This window comes from Cetorhinus maximus, chromosome 8 (assembly GCF_964194155.1).
Source record: "Cetorhinus maximus chromosome 8, sCetMax3.hap1.1, whole genome shotgun sequence".
Classification (NCBI taxonomy): Eukaryota; Metazoa; Chordata; class Chondrichthyes; order Lamniformes; family Cetorhinidae; genus Cetorhinus; species Cetorhinus maximus.
In genome coordinates, this window is record NC_135886.1 from 31714801 (window position 1) to 31739407 (window position 24607).

The window sequence follows — 24607 nt, forward strand, 5'->3', positions numbered from 1 at the left end:
CTGAAACAGCTAGTTCTGGAGCACAGGTCTTCAGTGCTACTGATGGGATGATGTAAGACCCCATAGCCTTTGCTGTATCCAATGCACTCAGCCATTTCTTGACGTCACGTGAAATGAATCAAATTGGTTGAAGACAGGCATCTGTGACGCTTGGGATCTCAGGAAGAGGCCGAGGTGGATCATCCACTCGGCACTTCTGCTGAAGATGGTTAAAAATGCTTCAGCCTTGTCTTTTGTACTGACGTGCTGGGCTCTGCCATCAATGAGGATGGGAATGTTTGTGGAGCCTCTTCCCCCCATTAACTGTTTAATTGTCCACCACCATTCACAGCTGGACATGGCAGGACTGCAGAGCTTTGATCTGATGGTCCGGCATGGAATGTACACTTTTCACTGACCAGGCCACCGTGGACAAATTTGGCAAGGAGCATGTTATTGTCATCTTAAATCACAATTACAGATTGTGGGTCAATACAATTCCACTGCTGCTAATGGCCCACAGCACCATATGGATGGCCAGTTTTGCATTAATAGATCTGTTCTGACTGTATCCAATTGCAATCCGATGCTATGCAACATGATGGAGTGTGTCCTCAGTGTGAAGATGGGACCACAAAGAATTTGTGGAAGCCACTCCTACTGATACTGTCAAGGCCAGATGCATCTGCGACAGGTAGATTGGTGAGGATGGTGAAGCAGGTTTTTCCCACTTGTTGGTTCTCTTACCACCTGCGGCAGGCCAATTCTGGCAGATTTGTCCTTTAGGACTCAGCCAGATCGCCAATGCTGCCAAGCTACCCTTGGTGATGGACATTGAAGTCCTCCATCCAGAGTATTTTCTGTGCCCTTGCTACCCTCAGTGCTTCTTCCAAGTGGTGTTCAACATGGGGGAAATACTGATTCAACAGTTGAGGGAGGGCAGTAGATAGTAATCAGCAGGAGGTTTCCTTGCCATGTTTGCCCTGATGCCATGAGAATTCATGAGGTTCAGAGCCAATGTTGAGGATTCTCAGGGCCACTTCCTCCCAACTGTTTGCCACTGTGCCGCCATCTCTGGTGGATCTGCCCTGCTGGTGGGACTGGAGGTACCCCAAGATTGGTGATGCAGGAGTCGACATTGGTTGTAAGGTATAATTCGGTCAGGATGACAATGTTAGGCTCTTGCTTGATTAGACTATGGGCTAGTGCTCTCAATTTTGAATCAAGTCGCCAGATGTTAATGAGGACGACTTTGAAGATTCAACGGGACAGAGTGTGCCTTGTTCTCTCTGGTGCCCAGGCCAGTGTCAGGTGGTCTGTCCAGTTTTATTCTTACTGGTTGTAGCAGTTTGATACAACTGAGGGACTTGCTAGGAAATTTCAGAAGACAGTTAAAAATCAACCACATAGCAGTCATTCTGGAATCACATATCAGCCAGACTGGGTAAGGGCGGCAGATTTCCTTAACTGAAGGACATCAGTGAACTAGATCGGTTTTTATGACAATTCACTCATTTCATGATTATCATTACTGATGGGTAGCTTTTTATTCCATATTTATTATTTAATTACATTTAAATCTCCCCAGCCACTGTGGTGGGATTTGAACTCATGTCTCTAGAGTATTAGTCCGGGCCTCTGGGTTACTAGTCCAGTAGCATTATCACTATGGACCTTGTTGTGTCAGTACTGAGGTTTTGGTTCTTCTGCAGTATATGTTCACCTTCATCTGGATCATGGGAGTTAAAGATAACCTACACATGGTCTCCCTGTATGTGCTAGTTCATCGAGAACCTGCTAGCTAATGTCATCAAGTGGACGACCAAATGCTCAAAAGTGGCCTTCCATTCTGAAAAGGATTAAAGCATCAGACCCAGTTTCCCAGCACAACACCTTCCAGAGGCTACATTAGAAGATTTTGTTCATTTTCTGGTATCCATCTTATTTTGACTGAAATTTCACAATTCTCATATAATGCAGATATAAAATAAATGTAAAGGAATACTTTTATCCCTTAAATAAAGTACAGAGTTGTCAGTACTGCGAAAATGAAGTTGAGATGTATGATCAACAATAACTAAAGCACCAATCACAAACCTACTTAAACACACAGGGCTGCATTTATTTTTCAATGACTTGCATCAAAATTGGTTCAATTTCTGAGCTAAAATGATAACTTCCACTCACATGGACTGATGCTTGGCAGGCCTGGATCGCTCTGTACCAGACTTATTAAATGATCACTTGTAACAAATAAGTATGCGAGTTCTGTTGCAGTGTAGGACAAGATACACGCATAAGTATCCTTAATATTTCCAATCCACATGGCATAACTGAAAGATCTCTCTTCCCTTAACCATGGGATCTTCAAAGAGCTTTTTGTTTGGAGTTTCCATACCACCACATTGACATTTCAAAGCAGTTTCAATCTCATCTAAGGAGTGGAGTCTCATGTTTCTTAAAGTGTCAATAAAAGCAGTGTTCACCTGCGTCATACAGACCAGAAGATGATAGCTTTTAATCCCCATGTGTGCTGGAGTTAGTTGATCTCTGGGTGACCAAGCGGAGGTAACCGTTGATCTGAACATCCTTTGGCTTAAGAGGGGCAGATAAGCCAAGGTAGCGACTCCTGATTGTTATCCAGTGACCACTGCTGGAATACGCACAGTATAAGTGTGGGTGAAGACAGAATTGGGGTCAGCAGTGATGTCTCCTTTGGTATAATGGCCTGTGGATGTTTTACTATGTTTAAGGCACGATATAAATCCAACAGTTTGCTATTGCAGACACTTACTGTCTAGGCTGAAGTGCATAACGATTATTGTAGACCAAATGTTACACCAAGTTAGTGGAAAAGAACTATAGCCTGTGGAACTATATTCGAGCATGAGTCATTGTCTTTGGTGGTGGGGTGGAAAAGGATTTACAAAAAAACAGTGTGTTTAATAAAGTACCTGTTACAAAGCTGACAGAAATAATACAAATTATCTTTTAACCCTCAGTTTACTGATAAGCCCAAGGAAACTCCTTCTTTCCCAAGCTGACCGGTTTTCTTTGTTTTCAGCACAAGCACCAAAATAAATATTAACATTACAGATATAAAGTTACATCTAACACCAGGGATAACTATCAACTTAAACCAACTTAATTGTAAACTTATTCAAAAAGTAAACACTGGGAATTTTCTCTTTTTGCTGCCACTTCGGGCAAAGATCAGCAGAAACCCCATTTATGTGGAGAACCCCAACAAATTCCTGGTGACAATGATTCAAATGTTTTGCCAGTGCTCCAGCATCAGGCAGCTCAAGAGCTATTTATTTTCTCCCTGATCCATCAGTGTCACATGTAAATGGAACTCTTCAGTCACGACAGTTGCTGGATGCTGCCATTTTTTTTCTAGCTATGAGCAGGTTGACATTGAGAAAAGCCCACAGTCGAAATCTTAAAAGTTGCAATTGTGCATTGATTTGCTGTTGCCACTGGTATTCTGAAATTCCTGCTACAGTGGAAACAAGCCAAATGTAGAAGAGTGGGAGATAAAATAATCTACAATTTGAACAAACTATTTTATCAGCTTGGTGACTTCTTGTTTTCTGGAAGTAACTGTCCGTTTTTGTTTTGTGCAGGTCTTGAGCGAGACAAGTTTGACAACAAGACAGTATCATTTGAAGAGCACATTAACAATGAGCACAATATTTGGAATTATTTATACTTCATTGTATTGGTTCATGTCAAAAAGAAGACTGATTATACAGGTCCAGAGAGCTATGTTGCTCAAATGATAAAGGTAATATTTTTGTAAAACAAAGTATTGCACTGAGTTTCCTCTTTTAGCTTATTCTCAACACAATTCACTGCTACATAAATTTGTATACTTACCAATAGAAAAGGTGTCCTATGACCTCTAAGTCCCTGGTTCCAATCCAGCTAAACCCAATGGGATGATATATCTTTCCCCTGTTAGCTGAAATGAATTTGGATAATCTCATTCTGTTTCTACATGTATGAACAGAAATCATAAAAATGCCCCTAATTCAGCAAAATCCATCACAAAATTCATAAGGTTCATTCCCAAAAATAGCCGGTTTAGGCAGTGGAAAAATTCAAAGCAATGTATTTACTGCCTCTTCTGAGATTGAGGTTGTTGTGGCAGAGTTGAAGGAAACCTTATTCTATGGCTGACCATCTTATACCTGACCTAAGAACGTTGATTGTTAACTCCAGACTGTCAATCAGCTTGCATAGCTGTATGCTCAATCTAAAGCTACTCATGTCAACGCAATAGACACATACAATAAAATGTCACCTCTCATTTCTTGTTACTTTACTTCCCATTTCATGGACTAATCCCACAATCATTTTTTGCTTGATTCTGAATGTGAGCATCGTTGACAAGGCCAGCATTTATTGCCCATCCCTAGTTGCCTTTGAGTGTGGTGGTGAGCATCTTCTTGGATTGCTGCAATCCCTGTGGTGTAGGTACAGCTGTAGTGTTGTTAGGAAGTTCCAAAATCTTGATCCTGCCTTAGTGAGGGATTTATTTCCAAGTCAGGATGGTGTGTGACTTGGAGGGGAATTTGCAGGTGGTGGTGTTCCCACATGTCTGCTGGCCTTGTCCTTCTAGGTGGTAGAGGTCACAGATTTGGAAGATGCTGTCAAAGGAGCCTTGCTGCAGTGCATCTTGTCGATGGTACACACTGCTTCTAATGTGCACTGGTGGTGGAATAAGTGAATGTTTAAGGTGGTAGACATGGTACCAATTCAGAAGACTGCTTTGTCCTGGATGGTGTTGCACTTCTTGAGTGTTGTTGGAGCTGTGCCCATTCAGGCAAGTAAGAAGTATCCCATCACACTTGTCATGACTCACTGGGGATAGTGCGCTGTAGTATCAAGCCCCACTGCTCCCTGAGGTGAGACAAATGTGAAAAGTTTAATCAAACTACCACATTGCCCCAATTCCACCTAACTGTTTAATTTAGGTTAAAAGAATAGGAGCACCAGGTTTGTAAACTTACCAAGTAAATAACTGTTTATTAAACAAATTGTCTGTAACCAATGGCAAAATAAAGAAATATGAACTGCTTTTACCCCTATAACTTAAACTCTACCCCTTCTTAAACCCCTATACACATACACACACACATAAGACACAGAAAACATGGATATTAAGGGTGAGATAAAACAGTGCAATAGCACCAATCCGGAGTTCAGGATTAGATGGGTTGACTTTGATTGCTTTCTTCCAAATTCTTTCCAGGATGTTGTGGCTGACACAATGTGATCTCTCAGCACTTGCAGTCTGTGGTTCTCTGGCTGAAACTTGCTTTTAATGTCTTTACTGGTGATTTATCCCCTTTTCCTCCTGACGGGTTTCTCAAAGAGTGCAGGATACAGTGATATGAGGAATAGCCAGCTAGCTACTATGGCAGGATTACGGGAGTCTTACAAAACACAGGAGAGAAAGGTTTCAGGTCTTTCCTCTTTTCAGGCTAGGAGCTGATCTACTGCACTATCCTCACACAAAACCTGACCATTTGGTCAGGAGCCAATCAAAATGCTGTTGCTAGGCAGTTCCCTCTTAAACCAGGTCTCCTTTCTAGCGCCAACCTGCCACATGTTCTAGGATAGCAACATGGTAGATTTTCTTCTTCCTGCTCTAGTGAACATCTCTTTTAAACTGCAGCCATAGTAGTTTTTAAAGCCACAGTCCAACCTTAAAGCCACAGTCTAAGAAAAAAAAATGTTCTTTACACACTCCTGACTTGTCCCTTGTAGATGGTGGACAGGTTTTGGAGAATCAGGTGTGGTGAGTTACTTCCCACAGAATTACTAGGCTCTGGCCTGTTCATAGCCATAATATTTATGTGGCTGGTCCAGTTAAGTTTCTGGTCAATGGTGGGGGAATTCAAAGATGATAATGCTGTTGAATGACAAAGGGAAATGGTTAGATTCTCTCTTGTTGGTGACGGTCATTGCCTGACATTTGTGTGGAACGAGTGCCACTTGCCACTAATCGGCTCAGCCTGACTCTTGTCCAGGTCTTGCTGCATGTGGGTACAGACTGCTTCATTATCTGGGACTAAACACTATGCCATCATCAACAAATGTCCTCACATCTGACCTTCTAATAATGACGAAGCAGCTAAAGATGGTTAGGCTTAGGACACTGAGACCCCGAGGGACTCCTGCAGTGAAGTCCCCATGCTGAGATAATTGGCTTCCAATAACCACAACCATCTTCCTTTCTGCTGGGTATGACTCAAATGTTTTCTCCATTGACTTACATTTTACTAGGGCTCCTTGATGCCACACGCAGTCAAATGCTGCTTTAATGTCATGGGAAGTCACTCTCACCTCACATCTGTCAACGTTTGGACCGAGGCTGTTATGAGGCCTGGAGCCGAGTGGATCTTACAGAACCACTTTGGCTTCTTTTTATAGGAGTAACGTAGTTACACTCAGAAGCTCCCTGTCCTTATATGAGGGTTTTCATGCCCAATGTGGCTTCATTTGAAAATTAATCCAGCACAAGTACCTGCAAAAAAACAAAAATACCTGGAAAAACTCAGCAGGTCTGGCAGCATCTGCGGAGAGGAACACAGTTAACGTTTCGAGTTCCTCACACCCTGCTTCCTGTAAGGACTCCATCCCATTCTCAGTTCCTTTGCCTCCGTCACATCTGTTCTGATGATGCCACTTTCAAAAACAGTTCCTCTGAAATCGAAACGTTAACTGTGTTCCTCTCCGCAGATGCTGCCAGACCCGCTGAGTTTTTCCAGGTATTTTTGTTTTGGATTTCCAGCATCCACAGTTTTTTTGCTTTTATACAAGTACCTGAACACTTGTATGTGAAGTAAAATGGAGTGTTTCAGGCTGCAAGCAATGTACTTTGGTAGACAAGTCCGGTGACATTGATCATGTTCAGGGGTAGCCTCTGATTCTGAAAGTTGAGAGTTAAAGCCCCACTAAAAAGTTTTCGGCATCTAATCTGGGCTTACACTTTAGTGCAGTACTGAAAATGCTGCACTGTTGACAGGTGCTGTCCTTTGGTTGAGATGTTAAACCAAGGTCCCATCTGCCTGCTCGGGTAGTTAAAAAGATCCCTGGTATTATTTCAAGAATAGGGGAGTTCTCTGTGATCTGCCTGACATTTATTGCTCGACCAACATTAAAAGAGGTTATCTGGTGATTTATTTCATTGCTGTTTGTGGGACCTTGCTGTATGACGTTTGGCTGCCATATTTGCCTACAAAATAACAATAACTAAACTTCAGAAGTACATAAATAAAAGTAGCAAATGCTGGAAATACCCAGCAGGTCAGGCAGCACCTGTGGAGAGAAAAAACAGAGCTAACGTTGCAGGTCTGTGACCTTTTGTCAGAAAGGATCAAAAATACTTAATCAGCTATGAAACACTGTCCTGAGAAAGTGAAAGGTTCTATGTAAATGCAAGTTCTTTCTTTTCTTTCAATGTACTTCACTCATGCTGGAGGGTTAGGTATAATAAAGTTATAACTCCAGACATTTTGTGCCAATCCCAAAATGAAGACAACCAGAACGTCAGTTGCTGTTTTCTTTACCTTCTGTAGACTAAAAACCTGGATTGGTTCCCACGCATGCGTGCTATGTCCCTGGTCAGCAATGAAGGAGAAGGAGAACAGAACGAACTTCGAAATCTACAGGACAAGCTATTCTTAACAATGAAGCTTGTAACAAACCTCACAAACCAACTTACAGAACTCAAAGAACAGGCATGTATTAAAAGTACCTAATTTATCGTACACAAAGGACAAGTTTGCATACGAGAAAATCAGAGAGCAATTTTCCAGAGTATTCTTTCCTCTGTTGCCTGGAATTTTTTTTTTTGCCTTTTCAAGAGGTTGCATGCCTGTAGGGGAGAGAAGTATGTGAAGTTTCGGGCCATGATGTTCTAGCCATCACAAGTGTGGGGCAGTTTTCATGGACTAACTACTCTTTTCCTGTCTTTTATTTTTGTTCATTTGTATGAATTCAGATGGGCCTAATATTGTACACTCTGAGCTTTCAATCTCAAGATATCTCAGCCCCAACTTTGTTTGAGGAAATTTGGAATCCACTTAATTTCTGTGCAGAAAAGTAATTGCCAGTTAATTTATTGAATGTGCTTTCCCTCTTATAAATTACTCTTACCCTCTCCTTTCCCAAGCAGCCATTGTGTCCCTGTCTACCCTGGTTAGAATATGAGGCTGGCCAAATAAATTGCAACAAAAAAATTACACTTTATTCTGAAGGTGGGGGAAATAAATTAATGCAGACAAACCTTTTGTAAAAGATGTGGTTGATACAATCTCATATTGTCACTGAACAATGTTTTCGATTTTAAGGAAATTAAATTGATTCATTTGTTTTGTATAGATGACAGAACAAAGGAAACGCAGGCAAAGAATGGGATTTGTGGATGTGCAAAGCAACTCGTCAAACACAAACCATCAGATGGCTAAAGCGTGATAAGTTCCACTGCACTACAACTAACTCACATGTCACTGCCTAGGAATGTTGTTATTATTGATGTCTTTCTTCACAAAAAATAGCTAAGTGATAGATTAGAATAAAACAAAATATATTAGAGTTTTCTCTGGGACTGTGGAAGAGATATTAAAGCAAGGAAACTACATTTGCAGACTGCATGATGGTTAAATAATTTGTAAATTAAAAATGAGTGTAGTTCTTGGGGAAGGGATGTGGTTTTATATAATGGGTCTGGTGATGATGTCACCGTGCAATACTTTATTTTAAAAATATGTGATTATTACTATTTTCCTACTGCGGGTTATATATATTTTGAAAGTGTGTGATGTATAAAGTCATTCATTTCTGTGTTTTACGTTTTGGTAAAATTGGAAAACTTGAAGAAATCTACTGATTACCTGCCTCATGCAGGGAAACATTATCACTATGAAACTTCCACTACTAACCTCCTGTGTAGGTTGCTGTAACATGTTTTGAATCAGAGTCATTAAACTGCAGTGTCAACCCACAGGTTTAATGCTGGAATGGGAGACAGAACAATATCGCCTCATAATTTAATCAGCTCGAGCTCCTCATCCCAGAATTGGACTTGTACATTCATTCTCAGTAGCCATTTAAAAATAAATACTTGGAACGTACGCAGTGCCAGTGTTAATATTTGCTGTATTCACCAAGATGCACTGGCTACCACACTACCACTAAAATTAATTCTCAGAATGTGGAATCTACAAGAAATCAATGTCCACTTGGCAGATGACAGATTGTTGGATTCTAATAAACTTTGTTCTAAACTGTTCATTGCAGTGTGAATCTTTTATACCAATCTTGTACTCCAGTGACCTATAAAACAATGAGACACCTCATCACATCTCAAAAATCCTCACATTCAAATATTCTGCACCCAACATAAAGAAAAGTCTATAAGTAGCCAACAGCTATTTATGTGATACAAAGTATACTGCATTTGACATTTTTTAATTTTCTGATGCTTTTGGTGTTAAGTTTTTCCTATGGATGAATGAGGAACCTCATAATCAAGTGGCAATGAAGCCAGTTGTTCAAAATGGTCTGCATATTCATGTTTTTTTAAAAATTCATTCACGGGATGTGAGCTTTGCTGGCTGGGCCAGCATTTATTGTCCATCCCTAGTTGCCCTTGAGGTGGTGGTGAGCTGCCTTCTTGAACTGCACATTGTGCTTCATGAGAAAAGAAGAATTTGTTCAAACTTGGAATATACTGTAGGTTCCCCTTTTCCACACTGTTCAGAATACTTTCAGCATTATCAGTTGGTCAGTTAGACTGGAGAGAGTTGGATTCTACAGCAACTGCTTCATTAACCAGCCTCCCACACTTTTTCAGCTAACATGCTCTATCTGCATGAAGCCTATGTTTTAATAACAGAAATGATGATTTACACCAACTAGACGATCAAAGTGACCAGAAATGGGCAGTAAATATGTGGCTTTCCCAGTGTAGCTCATACCCCAAACACAAATGAAAATAATCCTTGGAATATATAATTATAGTAAATAGAGATATCTAATTTATTCTGATACACTATAAAGCATAACACTTATGGAATCATACACATTGTATTGAATGAGTTATTTTTTGTCACCGTATTTGTTTAAAGAAGTAGTACTCAATTGACAGTGTTGGATCTCTTTCCAACTATAACTGTGATAAATTAACATTGGGCTGATACGCCCTAATGCAATACTAAGTTCAGGAAGGGAAGCAGGGGGATGAGCGAAGGGGCTTGACCTAACAAAATAACCAAACTTAAACTTGTCTGAGTAAAACAGTGGCAGATGAAAATCATTGTGGATAAATCCATAGTATTGCACGTGGGCAGAAAAAATGGATAACTTCTATGTTCCATAAAGGGTATTGAAAGGATGAAGATATCCATGGGACTGGGGTGATTTACATGGTGCTAATCCTGACATACGTAGTCACAGTGAAGCAGCAAAAGAATGCTGAATTTTATATTGCTAGAATACAAATAAGATATCATACTAAGACTGTACAGTATTCTGGTAAGACTTTCCCTTTATTGTTCTGGCTACCAAAGGGCACATTCAAACCTCAGAAGAGTCACAATGCTGACAATGACTAAATGGTGAGGAATGAATGGGGAAGCTTGAACACTCCACCTCACAAGCTGGTGACTGAGAAGGGAATAAAGAGGAATATAAGGTAGTCAATTACATATAAAAACATCTGGGCCAGAGTACAGTGCACACAGATGTGCAGGTTTAAACTAAAGAAAACATGTCCCAAGGCATAAATAGGCAGTTGAAGATAGGCTAGATGTTAGAAGATGGAATCAGATTAGAGACAAAAGAACATAAAGTGTGACAGTTTCATATCAGGAGAGTTTCATATTAAAATCCCATATAATGGGGTTTCCTGGCCATTAATACTGGCATTACATGGGGGGCAGAGGGGAGGGTACGGATGGGAAAATCAGGCAGAGGTGGGATTTTGGGTAGGAAATGTCATCAAATGTATCATACATCCAGTGAAATATGGGCAAATGCATTGTTACATATTTTGTACATCTTATGCAACACAACTGGCCACCCTGCATACCCTACTTTACTTGGCAGCCTTGCACCTTGTGATTCGATGGTTTGTGCTATCATAATCAACTCAGTGTTAAACATTACCACTTAGGCGTGGCAGTCTCTGCCGTATTTGCTGCAAAGGGAGACTGTGTGCTGAGAAGGTGCAGGATTCACTGGCCTGTGTTTTCTCTGAGCCCTCTTCTCGGCCAGCTGAACTTTTCATTTATTTGCCTCTTCCGATGCCCTTTCATTCAGCCTCCAGAGGTTACGCCATCGGTGACTGTCTCCCAGTACTATACGGATATAAATTACCCTGATCCTACAGTAATATTAGTTACCATCTTTACAAAAGGCTACATATCTCTGTTTGAAAGGAGTTGAAGTTATTATTCACTTAGATGCTTAACGTAAAGTAGTGCTGAAAGCAAAGGGATCTCATCCAAATCTTTTCAGCACAGGCCTTGAATTCTGCTGGATAATCTTCTGAAGTCAGACAATAAAAACATTAGCAGTAACTTGGAAGTTTCAACGTGACTCCTTGTCTCATTCAGGAGATTTGAGTGGGTTGGTTGAATCCAGGATGGGACAAACTGCAGAAACACCGTGGCGCAGGGGAAAGGAGGTTAAAATGGATTGGGTGAGCAAGATTTTTTTAGTTTCACATCTGTTAAAATTCTGAAGTCAAAAAATAGTTCCTTTCTACGGTAAGTACATTGTCACAAAGATTGCTCTGGAAAAATATGCCCATCTATGTGACTTATTTCAAGCAATCCTTTACTTGGGAAAACTGGATATTACAACTTACTTTTAAACTTCACAAACATAGTTTAGATTCACATTTAGATTTTAGAAAATGTGGCAATACACATTCAAGATGTACACTTTAGACCACTTAAATAAAGACTTAATTTTTAAAAATTATGTAACATTTTATTTCCACCCAACATTTGCACAATTAAAAAAGTTATGTTCCGAAACTAAACCTTTATTATTTAGAAATTGCAGTAAATAAGATCTAGGCAGCAATACTAACAAGATGTAACTTTTAGACACATTCCTTGGGGACATCTTCTGGCTTGCCTGTGAACTTCTCTCGTAGCTTTTTCCACATACCTTTCTTCATTTCCTCTATCTGTTTCATGTTATCTACCAACAAAGAATAAAATAATAAATAAAGACATGCTACCTGGATACCTTGTGACCAGCAGCATTTAGTCAGCTGTGCCAATTCAAATGGCACCCTGCCTGAGATCAGCTAACTTAGCATAGGCCAGGATTGAATCTGAGTTCTTCTGAAATGTTTGATTTTACCAACTGAGTCACCAGGGAAGCCTGAGTGACACTTCTTAAATATATTAACTTGGTGTAATGAAATTAGGATATATCTATTAAAGGCTAGAGGGTTTACAATATATTTTTACCATTTGAGGGAAATTTTAGCCAGAAATATTCAAGGCAGTTCATGTCAAACACTGCTATTCTTTGAAAATTGCATAGTTAATGCAAATTGTAACATTGGAGGTGCAGACATTGCAGTTAATGTTTTGAACACTGATGAGGATCTGTATGCATCTAATTCAGACTGTTTCATCAAACTTTTCATGAACCTCAACACACAAAAAGACCATGCATTAGTCTGATACTGCATGCTGCAGTATCAAGGAACTCGGGTTAAACAGTGAGGAGATGTTTTTTGTAAATCTCAGTTAATGCCACCTAATTGAGTTGCAAAATACAAAATGCAGATGTTTCCCAGACATTAAAGGCTCATTTTTGCTGCATTGAGGAAGATTACTAGCTAAGGTAGCAAGCAAAACTGGAAAATCCTTCTTTTCTGCCTCAGATGAGGACAATTTGCACTAGAATCAACAATCGCACCCAAGGTAAAAACTCCTGGTGTTTTTTTAAAATTCCGATAAATAATTTTCAGTTGTCTTATCCCTATTTAGGATACTAACAATTACAATTTGCATTAACTATATGATTTTCAAAGGATAAAGTCCTTGGCATGAATGACCTTGAATGCAATTGTGCATCTTCAGCTTACTGCCACAACCGTTGCAAGATACTGTTAAATTGTTTTCTTTATAATATACCCGTGTTTTTTACTTTCATAAAAGTCAAGATAAAAAGACCTATAATTCCCAGCATTCTTCCCATAAATGATTTGAATCACAAAAATCTTCAAGGCTTCTGAACCCACTGTCCTTTGCAATGTAATGATAGAAATGCCATAGACAGTGCTAATGTTACCCCAATTGCTTGCAATAATTCTAAGTTGAGAAGTCTTGTGGTTCAGAGGATAGCACACTCCTGCACTGAGCCAGAAGCTCCAGGTTCAAGTCCTAGTCTAGGACTTTTTGGCCACCGAAGGAGCGTTCATGACGCGGCCAAACAGATTGATAATCAACCTGTTAATCTTCCAACATGCCGTGGCAGGCATGGCAGAGTGGAAGGTTCCTGGTCAGCCATGCTTGATGGGGAGTGGTGCTCCTCAAGCTGCAACCATTTGTCGCTCTCCAACAGAGAGGTGCCTTCGGTCCCTACAGGACTATTGCTAATTACAGACTGATCAATGCAGTTAGCAGAAGATTAGAACTCAATGAATAAATTCTGAAGGTACCCCATGATGTATCTTACAGTACCCCAATTTCTTAATTTCCATTATAAACATTCATTCCTCATCAATTTAGTCATCAATTTATAACCATAATGACTACTATATTCTTAAAATCTGGTATTAGTTACATTATTCCCACCACATCCTTGCTGGAGCCATGCCTTAAGGCTGAATCTAATCACATCACTGGCAGTAACATAATCTGCGGTCTAAATCCAGCTCTGAAATAACAGGTGAACTCGAACTTCCCAGTACACTTTTAAAATGCAATGTCAAGTGATGCTGCTCATAAGCTCCATGAATTTATCAATTTTTAAATGTCTACACCACCATTTTCACCCTCACAGAAAACAAATTTTGTACGTTTAACGCATTCCCCTTCTCTAACGTACTTTTCTCCATTTCTTACATATCAAAATTATTTCCTTTTCTATAGGGAAGTAAAATAATTTCAAACACTATATCCACTGTTGTACTTAATTCATCGAGATTTATCTTCACTCTCCCTGGAGGAAAAAATTAGGCCTAGAAGTTCATTGATGCTGCATTTCAGATGTAAAATGTGCACCAAGCATCCAATTTGTTGGCAGTGTTAGGGTGTTAGTGCACATAAACCACAGACGTGCACCACACTACATATTGGTAAAGAGTCCAGATTAGGCGTTCAGCACCTATGGCTGAAATTACATAGAAGCATAGAAAATAGGAGCAGGAGTAAGCCACTCGGCCCTTCGAGCCTGCTCTGCCATTCATCAAGATCATGGCTGATCATCCAACTCAATAGTCTGCTCCCATTTTCTTTGTTCCCATTCGCCCCAAGAGCTATATCTAGCTCTTTCTTGAAAACATACAACGTTTTGGCCTCAACTACTTTCTGTGGTAGCAAATTCCACAGGCTCACCACTCTCTGGGTGAAGAAATTTCTCCTCATCTCAGTCCTAAATGGTCTACCCTGTATCCTCAGACTGTGACCCCTGATTCTGGACTCCCCGACCATCGGGAACATCCTTCCTGCGTCTACCCTGTCTAGTCCTGTTAGAATTTTATAGGTTTCTATGAGATCCCTCCTCAGTCTCCTGAACTCCAGCAATTCTCATCAGTCCTTTTGCATATGCAAACAGGGGTTCTAACGCATAACAGGCCTCCTTCCAAAAACTGGAATGCCCAAAGTGTAGCAGCACTAGGGCTGTTGCATTCAGAATAACAATGTTTACATGCAGCCTAACTAGTGGTCCCTTTTCACAACTAAAATACGTCCTTGTATATGTACCCAGAAGTAGGATGCTTCTTCTGGCTCCACAGCAGTCCATTAGATCACTGCCAGCCCCCTGCTTGGGCCTTCCTAATGCCTACTTCTTCCAGAATCTACCAGAGGTTTGCAGCCAGTCAGATGGCCCAACTTCATCCCATTAGGAACATGCTGCCTCTGGAAGCCTGACTGGCATTCACAACTCACTGGCAATATCGTGGCCTGAGGCCCAATTTTCAGTGAGTCTCAAGTCTCTGGCTTCTGGCATTCAATCACAACATACCACCTAGATTCACTTAGATTCTGGAAACGTCCCAGAGGACTGGAAAACTGCCAATGTAAATACCCATATTCAAAAAGGGAGGGAGACAAAAACAGGTAACTATAGGCCAGTTAACTTAACATCTGTCATTGGGAAAATGTTGGACTCTATTATAAAAGATGTAATAGCAAAGCATTTAGAAAAGTATAATATAATCAAGCTGAGTCGCATGGCTTCATGAAGGGGAAATCATGCCTGACAAATTTATTAGAATTCTTTGATGAGGTAACAAGCAGGATAGACAAAGGGGAACCAGTAGATGTAAGATATTTGGGCTTCCAAAAGGCATTCGATAAGGGACCACACATAAGGCTACTTAATAAGATAAGAGCCCATGGTGTTAGGGGGTAATATATTAGCATGGATGGAGGACTGGCTAACTAATAGAAGACAGAGTTGGGATACAGGGGGCATTTTCAGGATGGCAACCTGTAACTAGTAGAATGCCACAGGGATCAGTGCTGGGGCCACAATTATTTACAATATATATTAATGACTTGGATGAGGAAAATTAATGTATAATCACCAAGTTTGTGGCTGACACAAATAGGCAAGTGGTGAGGATGACACAGAGTCTACAGAGGGATATAGACAGGTTAAGTGAGTGGACAAAAACTTAACAGATGGAATATAATGTGGGAAAGTACGCGGTTATGCACTTTGGCAGGAAGAATAGAGGAGTGAATATTATTTAAATGGAGAAAAACTGAATAAACTGCAGCACAGAGGAATTTGGGGGTCCTCGTGCATGAATCACAAAAAGCTAGCATACAGGTTGAGCAGGTAATAGGGAAGGCAAACGGAATGCTGGCCTTTATTTCAAAGGGCATAAAAATAGGGAAGTCTTGCTAAAACTATACAAGGCACTAGTTAGACAACAACTGGAATACTGTGAACGGTTTTGGTCCCCTTATCGAAGGAAAGATACACTGGCATTGGAGGCAGTCCAGAGAAGGTTCACTAGGTTGATCCTGGGGATGGCTGGATTTTATGAGGAGAGGTTGAGTAGGTTGGGCCTGTACTCATTGGAGTTTAGAAGAATGAGAGGCGGCCTCATTGAAACATCAGATTCTTAGGGGCCTCACAGGGTGGATGCTGAGAGGTTGTTTCCCCTTGTGGGAGAGTCTAGGACCAAAGGGCATAATTTCAAATGGGCACCTCATTTAAAACAGAGGTGAGGAGCAATTTCTTCTCTCGGGGGGGGGGTAGTCAATCTGTGGAATTTTTTACTGCAGAGGGCTGTAAAGGTTGTGTCGTTACGTATATTCAAGGCTGAGATAGGCTGATTTTTAATCAGTAAGGGAGTCAAGGGTTATGGGGAAAAGTGGAGTTGAGGATTATCAGATTTTTTTTTTAATATGTATTTCATTCATAGGATGTGGGCATCGCTGGCTGGGCCAACATTTTATTGCCCATCCCTAGCTGCCCTTGATAAGACGGTGGTGAGCTGCCTTCTTGAACCGCGGCAGTCCATGTGGTGTAGGTACACCCACATTGCTGTTAAGAAGGGAGTTCCAGGATTTTGACCTAGCGACAGTGAAGGAACAGTGATATATTTCCAAGTCAGGATGGTGAGGACTTGGAGGGGAACTTCCAAGTGGTGATGTTCCCATCTATCTGCTGCCCTTGTCCTTCTAGGTGGTAGTGGTCGTGGGTTTGAAAGGTGCTGTCTCAGGAGCCTTGATGAATCCCTGCAATCTATCTTGTAGATGGTACACACTGCTGCTAGTGTGCAACGGTGGTGGAGGGAGTGAACGTTTGTGGTGTCAATGTGGTGCCAATCAAGTGGGCTGCTTTGTCCTGGACTGTGTCAAGCTTCTTGAGTGTTGTGGGATCTGCAGTTATCCAGGTAAGTGGGGCGTATTCCATCACACTCCTGATTTGTGCCTTGGCGATGGTGGACAGGCTTTGGGAGCCAGGAGGTGGGTTTCTCGTCGCACAATTCCTAGCATCCGACCTGCTCTTGTAGCCACAGTATTCATACGGCTAGTCCAGTTCAGTCAACGGTAACCCCCAGGATGTTGATAGTGGGGGATTCAGTGATGGTAATGCCATTGAACATCATGGGGCGATGGTTGGATTCTCGCTTGTTAGAGATGATCATTCCCTGACACTTGTGTGGCGCAAATGTTACTTGGCACGTTACAGCCCAAGTCTGGATATTGTCCAGGTCTTGCTGCATTTGGACATGGACTACTTCAGTATCTGAGGAGTCGCGAATGGTACTGAACATGGTGCAATCATCAGGAAGGAAGAAAGATCATTGATGAAGCAGCTGAAGATGGTTGGGCTGAGGACACTACCCTGAGGAACTCCTGCAGCGATGTCCTGGAGCTGAGCTGACTGACCTCCAACCACAACCATCTTCCTTTGCGCTAGGTATGACTCCAACGAGCGGACAATTTTCCCTGATTCCCATTGACTCCAGTTTTGCTGGGGTTCCTTGATGCCATACTCAGTCAAAGGCGGCCTTGATGTCAAGGGCAGTCACTCTTACCTCACCTTGGGAGTTTAGCTCTTTTGTCCATGTTTGAACCAAGGCTGCAATGAGGTCAGGAGCTGAGTGTCCCTGGCAGAATCCAAACTGGGCGCCAGTGAGCAGGTTATTGCTAAGCAAGTGCTGCTTGGTAGCACTGTTGATGACCTCTTCCATTACTTTACTGATGGAGAATAGACTGATGGGGCGGTAATTAGCCGCGTTGGATTTGTCCTGCATTTTGTGTATAGGACATACCTGGACAATTTTCCACAAAGCCGGGTAGATGCCAGTATTGTAGCTGTACTGGAACAGTTTGGCTAGAGGCATGGCAAGTTCTAGAGCACAAGTATTCAGTACCATTGCCGGAATATTGTCAGGCCCCATAGCCTTTGCAGTATCCAGTGCCTTCAGCTCTTTCTTGATATCACATGGAGTGAATCGAATTGGCTGAAGACTGGCATCTGTCATGCTGGGGGTCTCCGGACGAGGCCGAGATGGATCATCCACTTGGCACTTCTGGCTGAAGATTGTAGCAAATGCTTCAGTCTTCTCTTTGCACTGATGTGCTGGGCTCCTCCATCATTGAGGATGGGGATATTTGTGGAGCTTCCTGCTCCTCCAGTGAGTTGTTTAATTGTCCACCACCATTCACGACTGGATATGATCGGACTGCAGAGATTAGGTCTGATCTGTTGGTTGTGGGATTGCTTAGCTCTATCACTTGCTGTTTATGCTGTTTGGCATGCAAATATTCCTGTGTTATAGCTTCACCAGGTTGATACCTCATTTTTAGATGTGCCTGGTGCTGCTCCTGGCATGCCCTCCTGTACTCTTCTTTGAACCAGGGTTGATTCCCTGGCTTGATGGTAATGGTAGGATGGGGAATATGCAGGCCATGAGGTTACAGATTATGTTCGAGTACAATTCTACTGCTGCCGATGGCCCACAGCGCCTCATGGATGCCCAGTCTTGAGTTCCTGGATCTGTTTGAAATCTATCCCATTTAGCACGGTGGTAGTGCCACACAACATGACGGAGGGTATCCTCAATGTGAAGGCAGGACTTTGTTTCCACAATGACTGTGCAGTGGTCACTCCTACTGATACTGTCATGGACAGATGCATCTGCGGCAGGCAGGTTGGTGAGGATGAGGTGAAGTATGTTTTTCCCTCTTGTTGGTTCCCTCACCACCTGCTGCAGACCCAGTCTCGCAGCTATATCATTTAGAACTCGGCCAGCTCAGTCAATAGTGGTGCTACCGAGCCACTCTTGGTGATGGACACTGAAGACCCCCAACCAGAGTACAATCTGCACCTTTGCCACCCTCACTGCTTCCTCCAAGTGGTGTTCAACTTGGAGGAGCACTGATTCATCAGCTGAGGGAAGGCGACACATGGTACTCAGCAGGAAGTTTCCTTGTCCATGTTTGACCTGATACCACGAGATTTCATGGGATCCGGAGTTGATGTTGAAGACACCCAGGGCAACTCCCTCCTGGCTGTTTACCACTGTGCCACCACCTCTGCTGGGCCTGTCCTGCCGGTGGGACAGGACATACCCAGGGATGAAGATGGTGGCGTCTGGGACATTATCTGTAAGGTAAGATTCCGTGAGGATGACTGTGTCAGGCTGATGTTTGACCAGTCTGTGAGACAGCTCTCCCAATTTTGGCACTAGCCCCCAGATGTTAGTAAGGAGGACTTTGCAGGGTCAACAGGGCTGAGATCACCGTTGCTGTTTCCGGTGCCTAGGTCAATGCCGGGCGGTCCATCCAGTTTCATTCCTTTTTTGTGACTTTGTAGCAGTTTGTTACAACTGAGTGGCTTGCTAGGCCATTTCAGAAGGCATTTAAGAGTCAACCACATCGCTGTGGGTCTAGAGTCACATGTAGGCCAGACCAGGTAAGGACGACAGATTTCCTTCCCTAAAGGACATTAATGAACCAGATGGATTTTTACAACAATCGACAATGGTTTCATGGCCATCATCAGGCTTTTAATTTCAGATTTTTATTGAATTCAAATGCCACCATCTGCCGTGGCGGGATTTGAAATAAATCTGATCAGCCATGATTTAATTGAATGGCGGAGCAGACTCGATGGGTCGAATGGACTACTTCCACTCCCACGTTTTTGGTCTTACCACCTATTTTAGGGCCAAAAACAGGCTGAATGAATTTCCACACTAACTTTTTAATTAGTCCTATTCTCTTCCGCACTATGTTGAAAAAACATGCACAACATTGGTAACTAGCTTGCTTCGATATTACACAAGCTTATCAGTCAAATGCTAAAGTCTGAAGAGGTTACCTGTTGCAAGAACCATTCGGCATTCTTCCACTGTTACACCAGTAAAACTTGTGTTTCTGAGCCGAGGGTACTGAAATGAAATAAATCGTTACATTTAAGATACATTCATTTTCACAAATCCGTGCCCAATCTTCCTGCAGTCTTCTGATATTCTGGCATGTTGAGGCATAATTGGATTAGGCAACATTTTTGAAAAGAATTCTGCAAAAGTAGAAAGAATTCAATTTTAATGGGTTGCACATGTTTAGAGAGGAGTTTCAATAAAAAGATTCTTGGGGAGGCAAAGAAACTGATAATTACAGCCTGTAATCAAATTTCTTGTTCAACCTCAATCAAACTGAGTTTGGACTTGCAAAATTGCTGGAACTGAATTATTTCAGAAATAAATAATTATAAATAGTCGTTTATTAATATTCTCTGAATTCCTATTCTCTGCCACACCTTCAAGATTTCCTATTAAACTTGCATTCAAGCTTAAATTAGTATATAGATGCTCTTCAGCATAGGTAAACACCCATCAGATATTTACTGATTTCAATGCACAATTGGCACTTCTGTCACTGGTGGGTTCTTCCTATTGGCAAATTTCTACCGACAAGGTAGAACTTTGGAATATTTACATGTCCCTTCCTACAATGGCTACACTTTCAATCAACTCAACCACCAAGAAAGCTAAAATTGCAATATCCTATGATCATACAGAACTTAAGAATATTTTGTTTCTAAATATATTCCCCCCCATCTATTCTTCTCATTCTCCCCTCCAATAATCTCAATGGTAGCCTATCTCCTTCTGGATCAGTTTCTGGTGTTGAATTCTTAACTTATCCCCATTCAATTTATCAATGTGTTTCATATGCAAATACAAGGGAAGGACTAAGAAGTCAAAATGCAAGTACCTTGTTTTTGTAATAAGCAGAATGGATTCTGGCTAAACTTTCATATATCCGATCACATTTCTCTGGATCTGTAATCTGAACACAAAATATTTAAGTAAACATACTAAACGCCAAAAATTATATAAAAGCCAACAATGGTACACATAACCAATGGGAACTCTGGCCCCAATATTCACAGGGAGTAGGAAGGAGTTCAGGATAGGAACCCTGGAAGCCTATTAATTTTTTCTCAAACCAGGTTTCTCACCTGACAGCCAGCGCAATTGTGAGGTTGTCTGCCTGCTGGGCTAGAAAGCCTTTGGCACAAGGATGCAGCCAAGAACAGAGAGGGAGGGTAGGTTGGTCAAGGGGTGGGGTTGTGATCTGGAGGGGTCGGGGCGGGCGGGGGTGGGCACGGCAGTCAAAGATCGTGACTGTCATATCTTGACCCAGCTAAATTCGGCAACATAATTCAGGATGGATTATCACTAACTTTGTTATTTCAAACGTGCATGCCAATTTAGATCAAGATTTTCTCTCTCCTAAACTATTACTTTAACCAACAGCATTGCCTATTCAGTAACACACTAAGCTTCAAGTCATAAACATGGTGTTCAACTCCATCTCCAGGAGAGTAGGTTCAACCACTAACGATCCACCCCTGAGCCATCCTCTTCCTTAACTACATGCTGCCTTTTACAACATCATCTGGAGACATGGAATCAGCTGTCATAATAACGCGGGTGACAACAAGATCTACCTCTCGGCCACTTCTCTCTCTTGATCCCCAAGTTATCTCCATGGTGTCAAGGCTACCTGTCTGACATTTAGTCCTCAATATGCTGGAATTTCCCTCAGCAAAACATTAAGGCAACAAAAGCTATCGTTTTTGACCCTGCCATGAAGCTCATAATCTTGCCATTAATTCTCTCTCTTTCTGATTGCTGTCTCGGGCTGAACCAAAATGTTCTGACCACAAGTTAAGCTTCCAATCCATACTGTACACATCACAAAAAGAGTGTCTACTTTCAGCTGTGTAACACTACCTGCCTCCACAAGCTGCCGAACCCTCATCCATGCCTTTGTCACCTCCAGACTTGAGCATTCCAATGCTTTTGTGGTTGGCCTCCTAATTTCAGTTCATCCAAAACTCTGCTGCCTATATCCTATCCTGCACTCAGTGTCAGTCACCCAACACATCTGTCCTCACTTATCCACATTCGATCTTGGTTCCCCAACATCTCAAAATTAAATTCTTAGACTTGTGTTTGTGAGTTCCTTCACCACGTCACCCCTCTCCAGTCCTAACTTGCACTCGCCCTACAACCTCCCACCCCAAACTCTCTGTTCGACTCCATTCTGGTGCAACTCGCACTGCCACACCCCCACTGCAACCACTTCAGAAAAATAACTGCCTGCCATGCCTTCAGCTGCTTATAAGCCCCACACTCCCTCTATCAACCTATCTAGCTCTCTTCATCCTTTAAGACCCTTCCTAAAACTTTTTAAAGTAGGTTTTTAGTCACTCCTCCACCTCTTCTTGTCCCCTTGTTCAATTTTAGTTTAAGCCTTAGTGAAGCAATTTGGGATGTTTTGCTAAGAACACTGGAAACAGGAGCTGTCGGCCACATGACCTCTAAGACTGTCTCAATAGTTAATAAGACCATGGCTGATGATCTCCTGCAACTCCACTTTTATGCCGGATTCCCATAGAGTTATAAACTCCATCAATCTAAGCCCTGAACATTTTCAACACCTGAGCATCCACAACCCTCTGAGGTAGAAAATTCCAAAGATTCACAACTCTCAGAATAGAGAAATGTCCCACCTTATCCAAAATAGTTGTCCCCTTACCCTGAGGCTAAGCCCTCTAGCCCTAGACTCTTCAGTCAGGGAAAAAAGACCCTAAATTAAAGGCATATAAATGCAAGCTGATTCTAAATTTAAAAGGATTAACGGATAAAAATTATAAATGTAATTCAGAATTAACAGAAGATTGACAGTATAAACAAGAACGCTTCTGCTAACTAATGTAGGCTGTTATTTCAAAGCAGTGCTGAGGAATTGCTGCATTGTCCAAACAACCATCCTTCAGATGAGACATTAAATAGTTTGCCTGTTATGGCGATTTAGGTGGATGCAGTCCTTAAATAAGTGTAGGTGCATCATCCAACTTATTGCTGCTTTTGGAATCTAAAACCAGGTAAGGTGCAAAATAAGTGTTCATCTGTGTGTTCTTTTCCTTAACATATATAAAATTTATAAAAAGGAAGAGGGAGGCCAAAGTGAACATAGGCTCCTTAGAGAATGAGGCTGGAGAAATAATAACGGGGAACCAGGAAATGGCAGAGGAGTTGAATAAATACTTTGCATCAGTCTTCAAGGTGGAAGACACTAATAGCATTCATAAGATACTAAATAATCAAGGGGGAAAAGTGGGGGGTGGGGGGGAGATTAAATACAACTATCACTAGAGAAAAAGTATTAGGGAAACTAATGGGGCTAAAGGCTGATAAGTCCCGTGGATCTGATGAGTTGCGTCCTAGGATATTAAAAGAAGTAGCTACAGAGACAGTGGATGCACTGGTAGTAATCTTCCAAGAATCCTTAGATTCTGGTAAAGTCTCAGAGGATTGAAAAACTGCCAATGGAACACCCTTATTCAAAAAGGGAGACAAAAAACAGGTAACTATAGGCCAGTTAGCTTAACATCTGCCATTGGGAAAATGTTGGAGTCTATTATAAAGGATGTAATAGCAGAACATTTAGAAATGCATAATATAATCAAGCAAAGTCAGCATGCCTTCATGAAGGGGAAATCATGCCTGACAAATTTATTAGAATTTTTTAAGGTAACAAGCAAGATAGATAAAGGGGAACCATTAATGAAATATATTTGGATTTCCAGAAGGTGTTCGACAAGGTATCGCACAAAAGGCTACTTAATAAGATAAGAGCCCATGGTGTTAGGGGGTAGTATATTAGCATGGATAGAGGACTGGCTAACTAATAGAAGACAGAGAGTGGGGTTAAGGGGGGCATTCTCAGGATGGCAACCTGCAACTAGTGAACTGCTATAGGGATCAGTGCTGGGGCCACAATTGTTTACAATATATATTAATGACTTGAATAAGGGAAGTGAATGCGCTATCGCCAAGTTTGTGGATGACACAAAAATAGGTGGGAAGGCAAGTGGTGAGGGTGATACAAAGAGTCTACAGAGGGATATAGACAGGTTAAGTGGGTGGGTAATATTATGTGCTGGAATAGTATGTGGGGTTATGCACTTTGGCAGGAAGAATAGAGGAGCTGAATATTATTTAAATGGAGAAAGACTGCAGAAAGCTGCAGCACAGAGGATTTGGGGGTCCTCGTGCATGAATCACAAAAAGCCAGCATACAAGTTCAGCAGGTAATAGCGAAACCAAATGCAATGTGGGCCTTTATTTCAAAGGGAATGGAGTATAAAAATAGGGAAGTCTCGCTAAAACTATACAAGGCACTAGTTAGGCCACAACTAGAATACTGTGAACAGTTTTGATCCCCTTATCTAAGGAAAGATATACTGGCATCGGAGGAGGTCCAGAGAAGTTTCACTAGGTTGATCCCGGAGATGGAGAGATTTTCTTATGAGGAGAGGTTGGGCCTGTACTCTTTGGAGTTTAGAAGAATGAGAGGTGACCTAATTGAAA

The 24607-nt window shown here is 41.7% G+C and overlaps 2 protein-coding genes across 8 annotated transcripts in view; one reads left to right on the top strand and one right to left on the bottom strand.

The window, feature by feature from the left end:
- The window catches only part of itpr3 (inositol 1,4,5-trisphosphate receptor, type 3), a 322646-nt gene extending 313363 nt beyond the window's left edge, over nucleotides 1–9283 (top strand). For all 4 annotated transcript variants that reach the window (XM_078546659.1, XM_078546660.1, XM_078546661.1 and 1 more), the window contains 3 exons: nucleotides 3606–3766; nucleotides 7569–7730; nucleotides 8374–9283. In XM_078546659.1, the coding sequence (XP_078402785.1) occupies nucleotides 3606–3766; nucleotides 7569–7730; nucleotides 8374–8466 (416 nt within the window). In that variant the 3' untranslated portion in view covers nucleotides 8467–9283. The remainder of the gene's footprint in view (nucleotides 1–3605; nucleotides 3767–7568; nucleotides 7731–8373) is intronic.
- The window catches only part of LOC144683547 (ubiquinol-cytochrome-c reductase complex assembly factor 2-like), a 37515-nt gene that overhangs the window by 7448 nt on the left and 5460 nt on the right, over nucleotides 1–24607 (bottom strand). Inside the window, exons 2-5 of one of the 4 annotated variants that reach the window (XR_013577289.1) lie at nucleotides 20937–21011; nucleotides 20038–20107; nucleotides 12092–12204; nucleotides 2466–2632 (exon numbers count right to left, since the gene is read on the bottom strand). Coding sequence is in view for 3 of the 4 variants with exons in the window: in XM_078546666.1 (XP_078402792.1) it covers nucleotides 12104–12204; nucleotides 20038–20107; nucleotides 20937–21011 (246 nt within the window). In the remaining variant the exon portion in view is untranslated. Of the gene's footprint in view, nucleotides 1–2465; nucleotides 2633–10008; nucleotides 12205–20037; nucleotides 20108–20936; nucleotides 21012–24607 lie in introns of those variants that run through there. The other 3 variants (XM_078546666.1, XM_078546664.1, XM_078546667.1) reach the window with 3 other exon arrangements.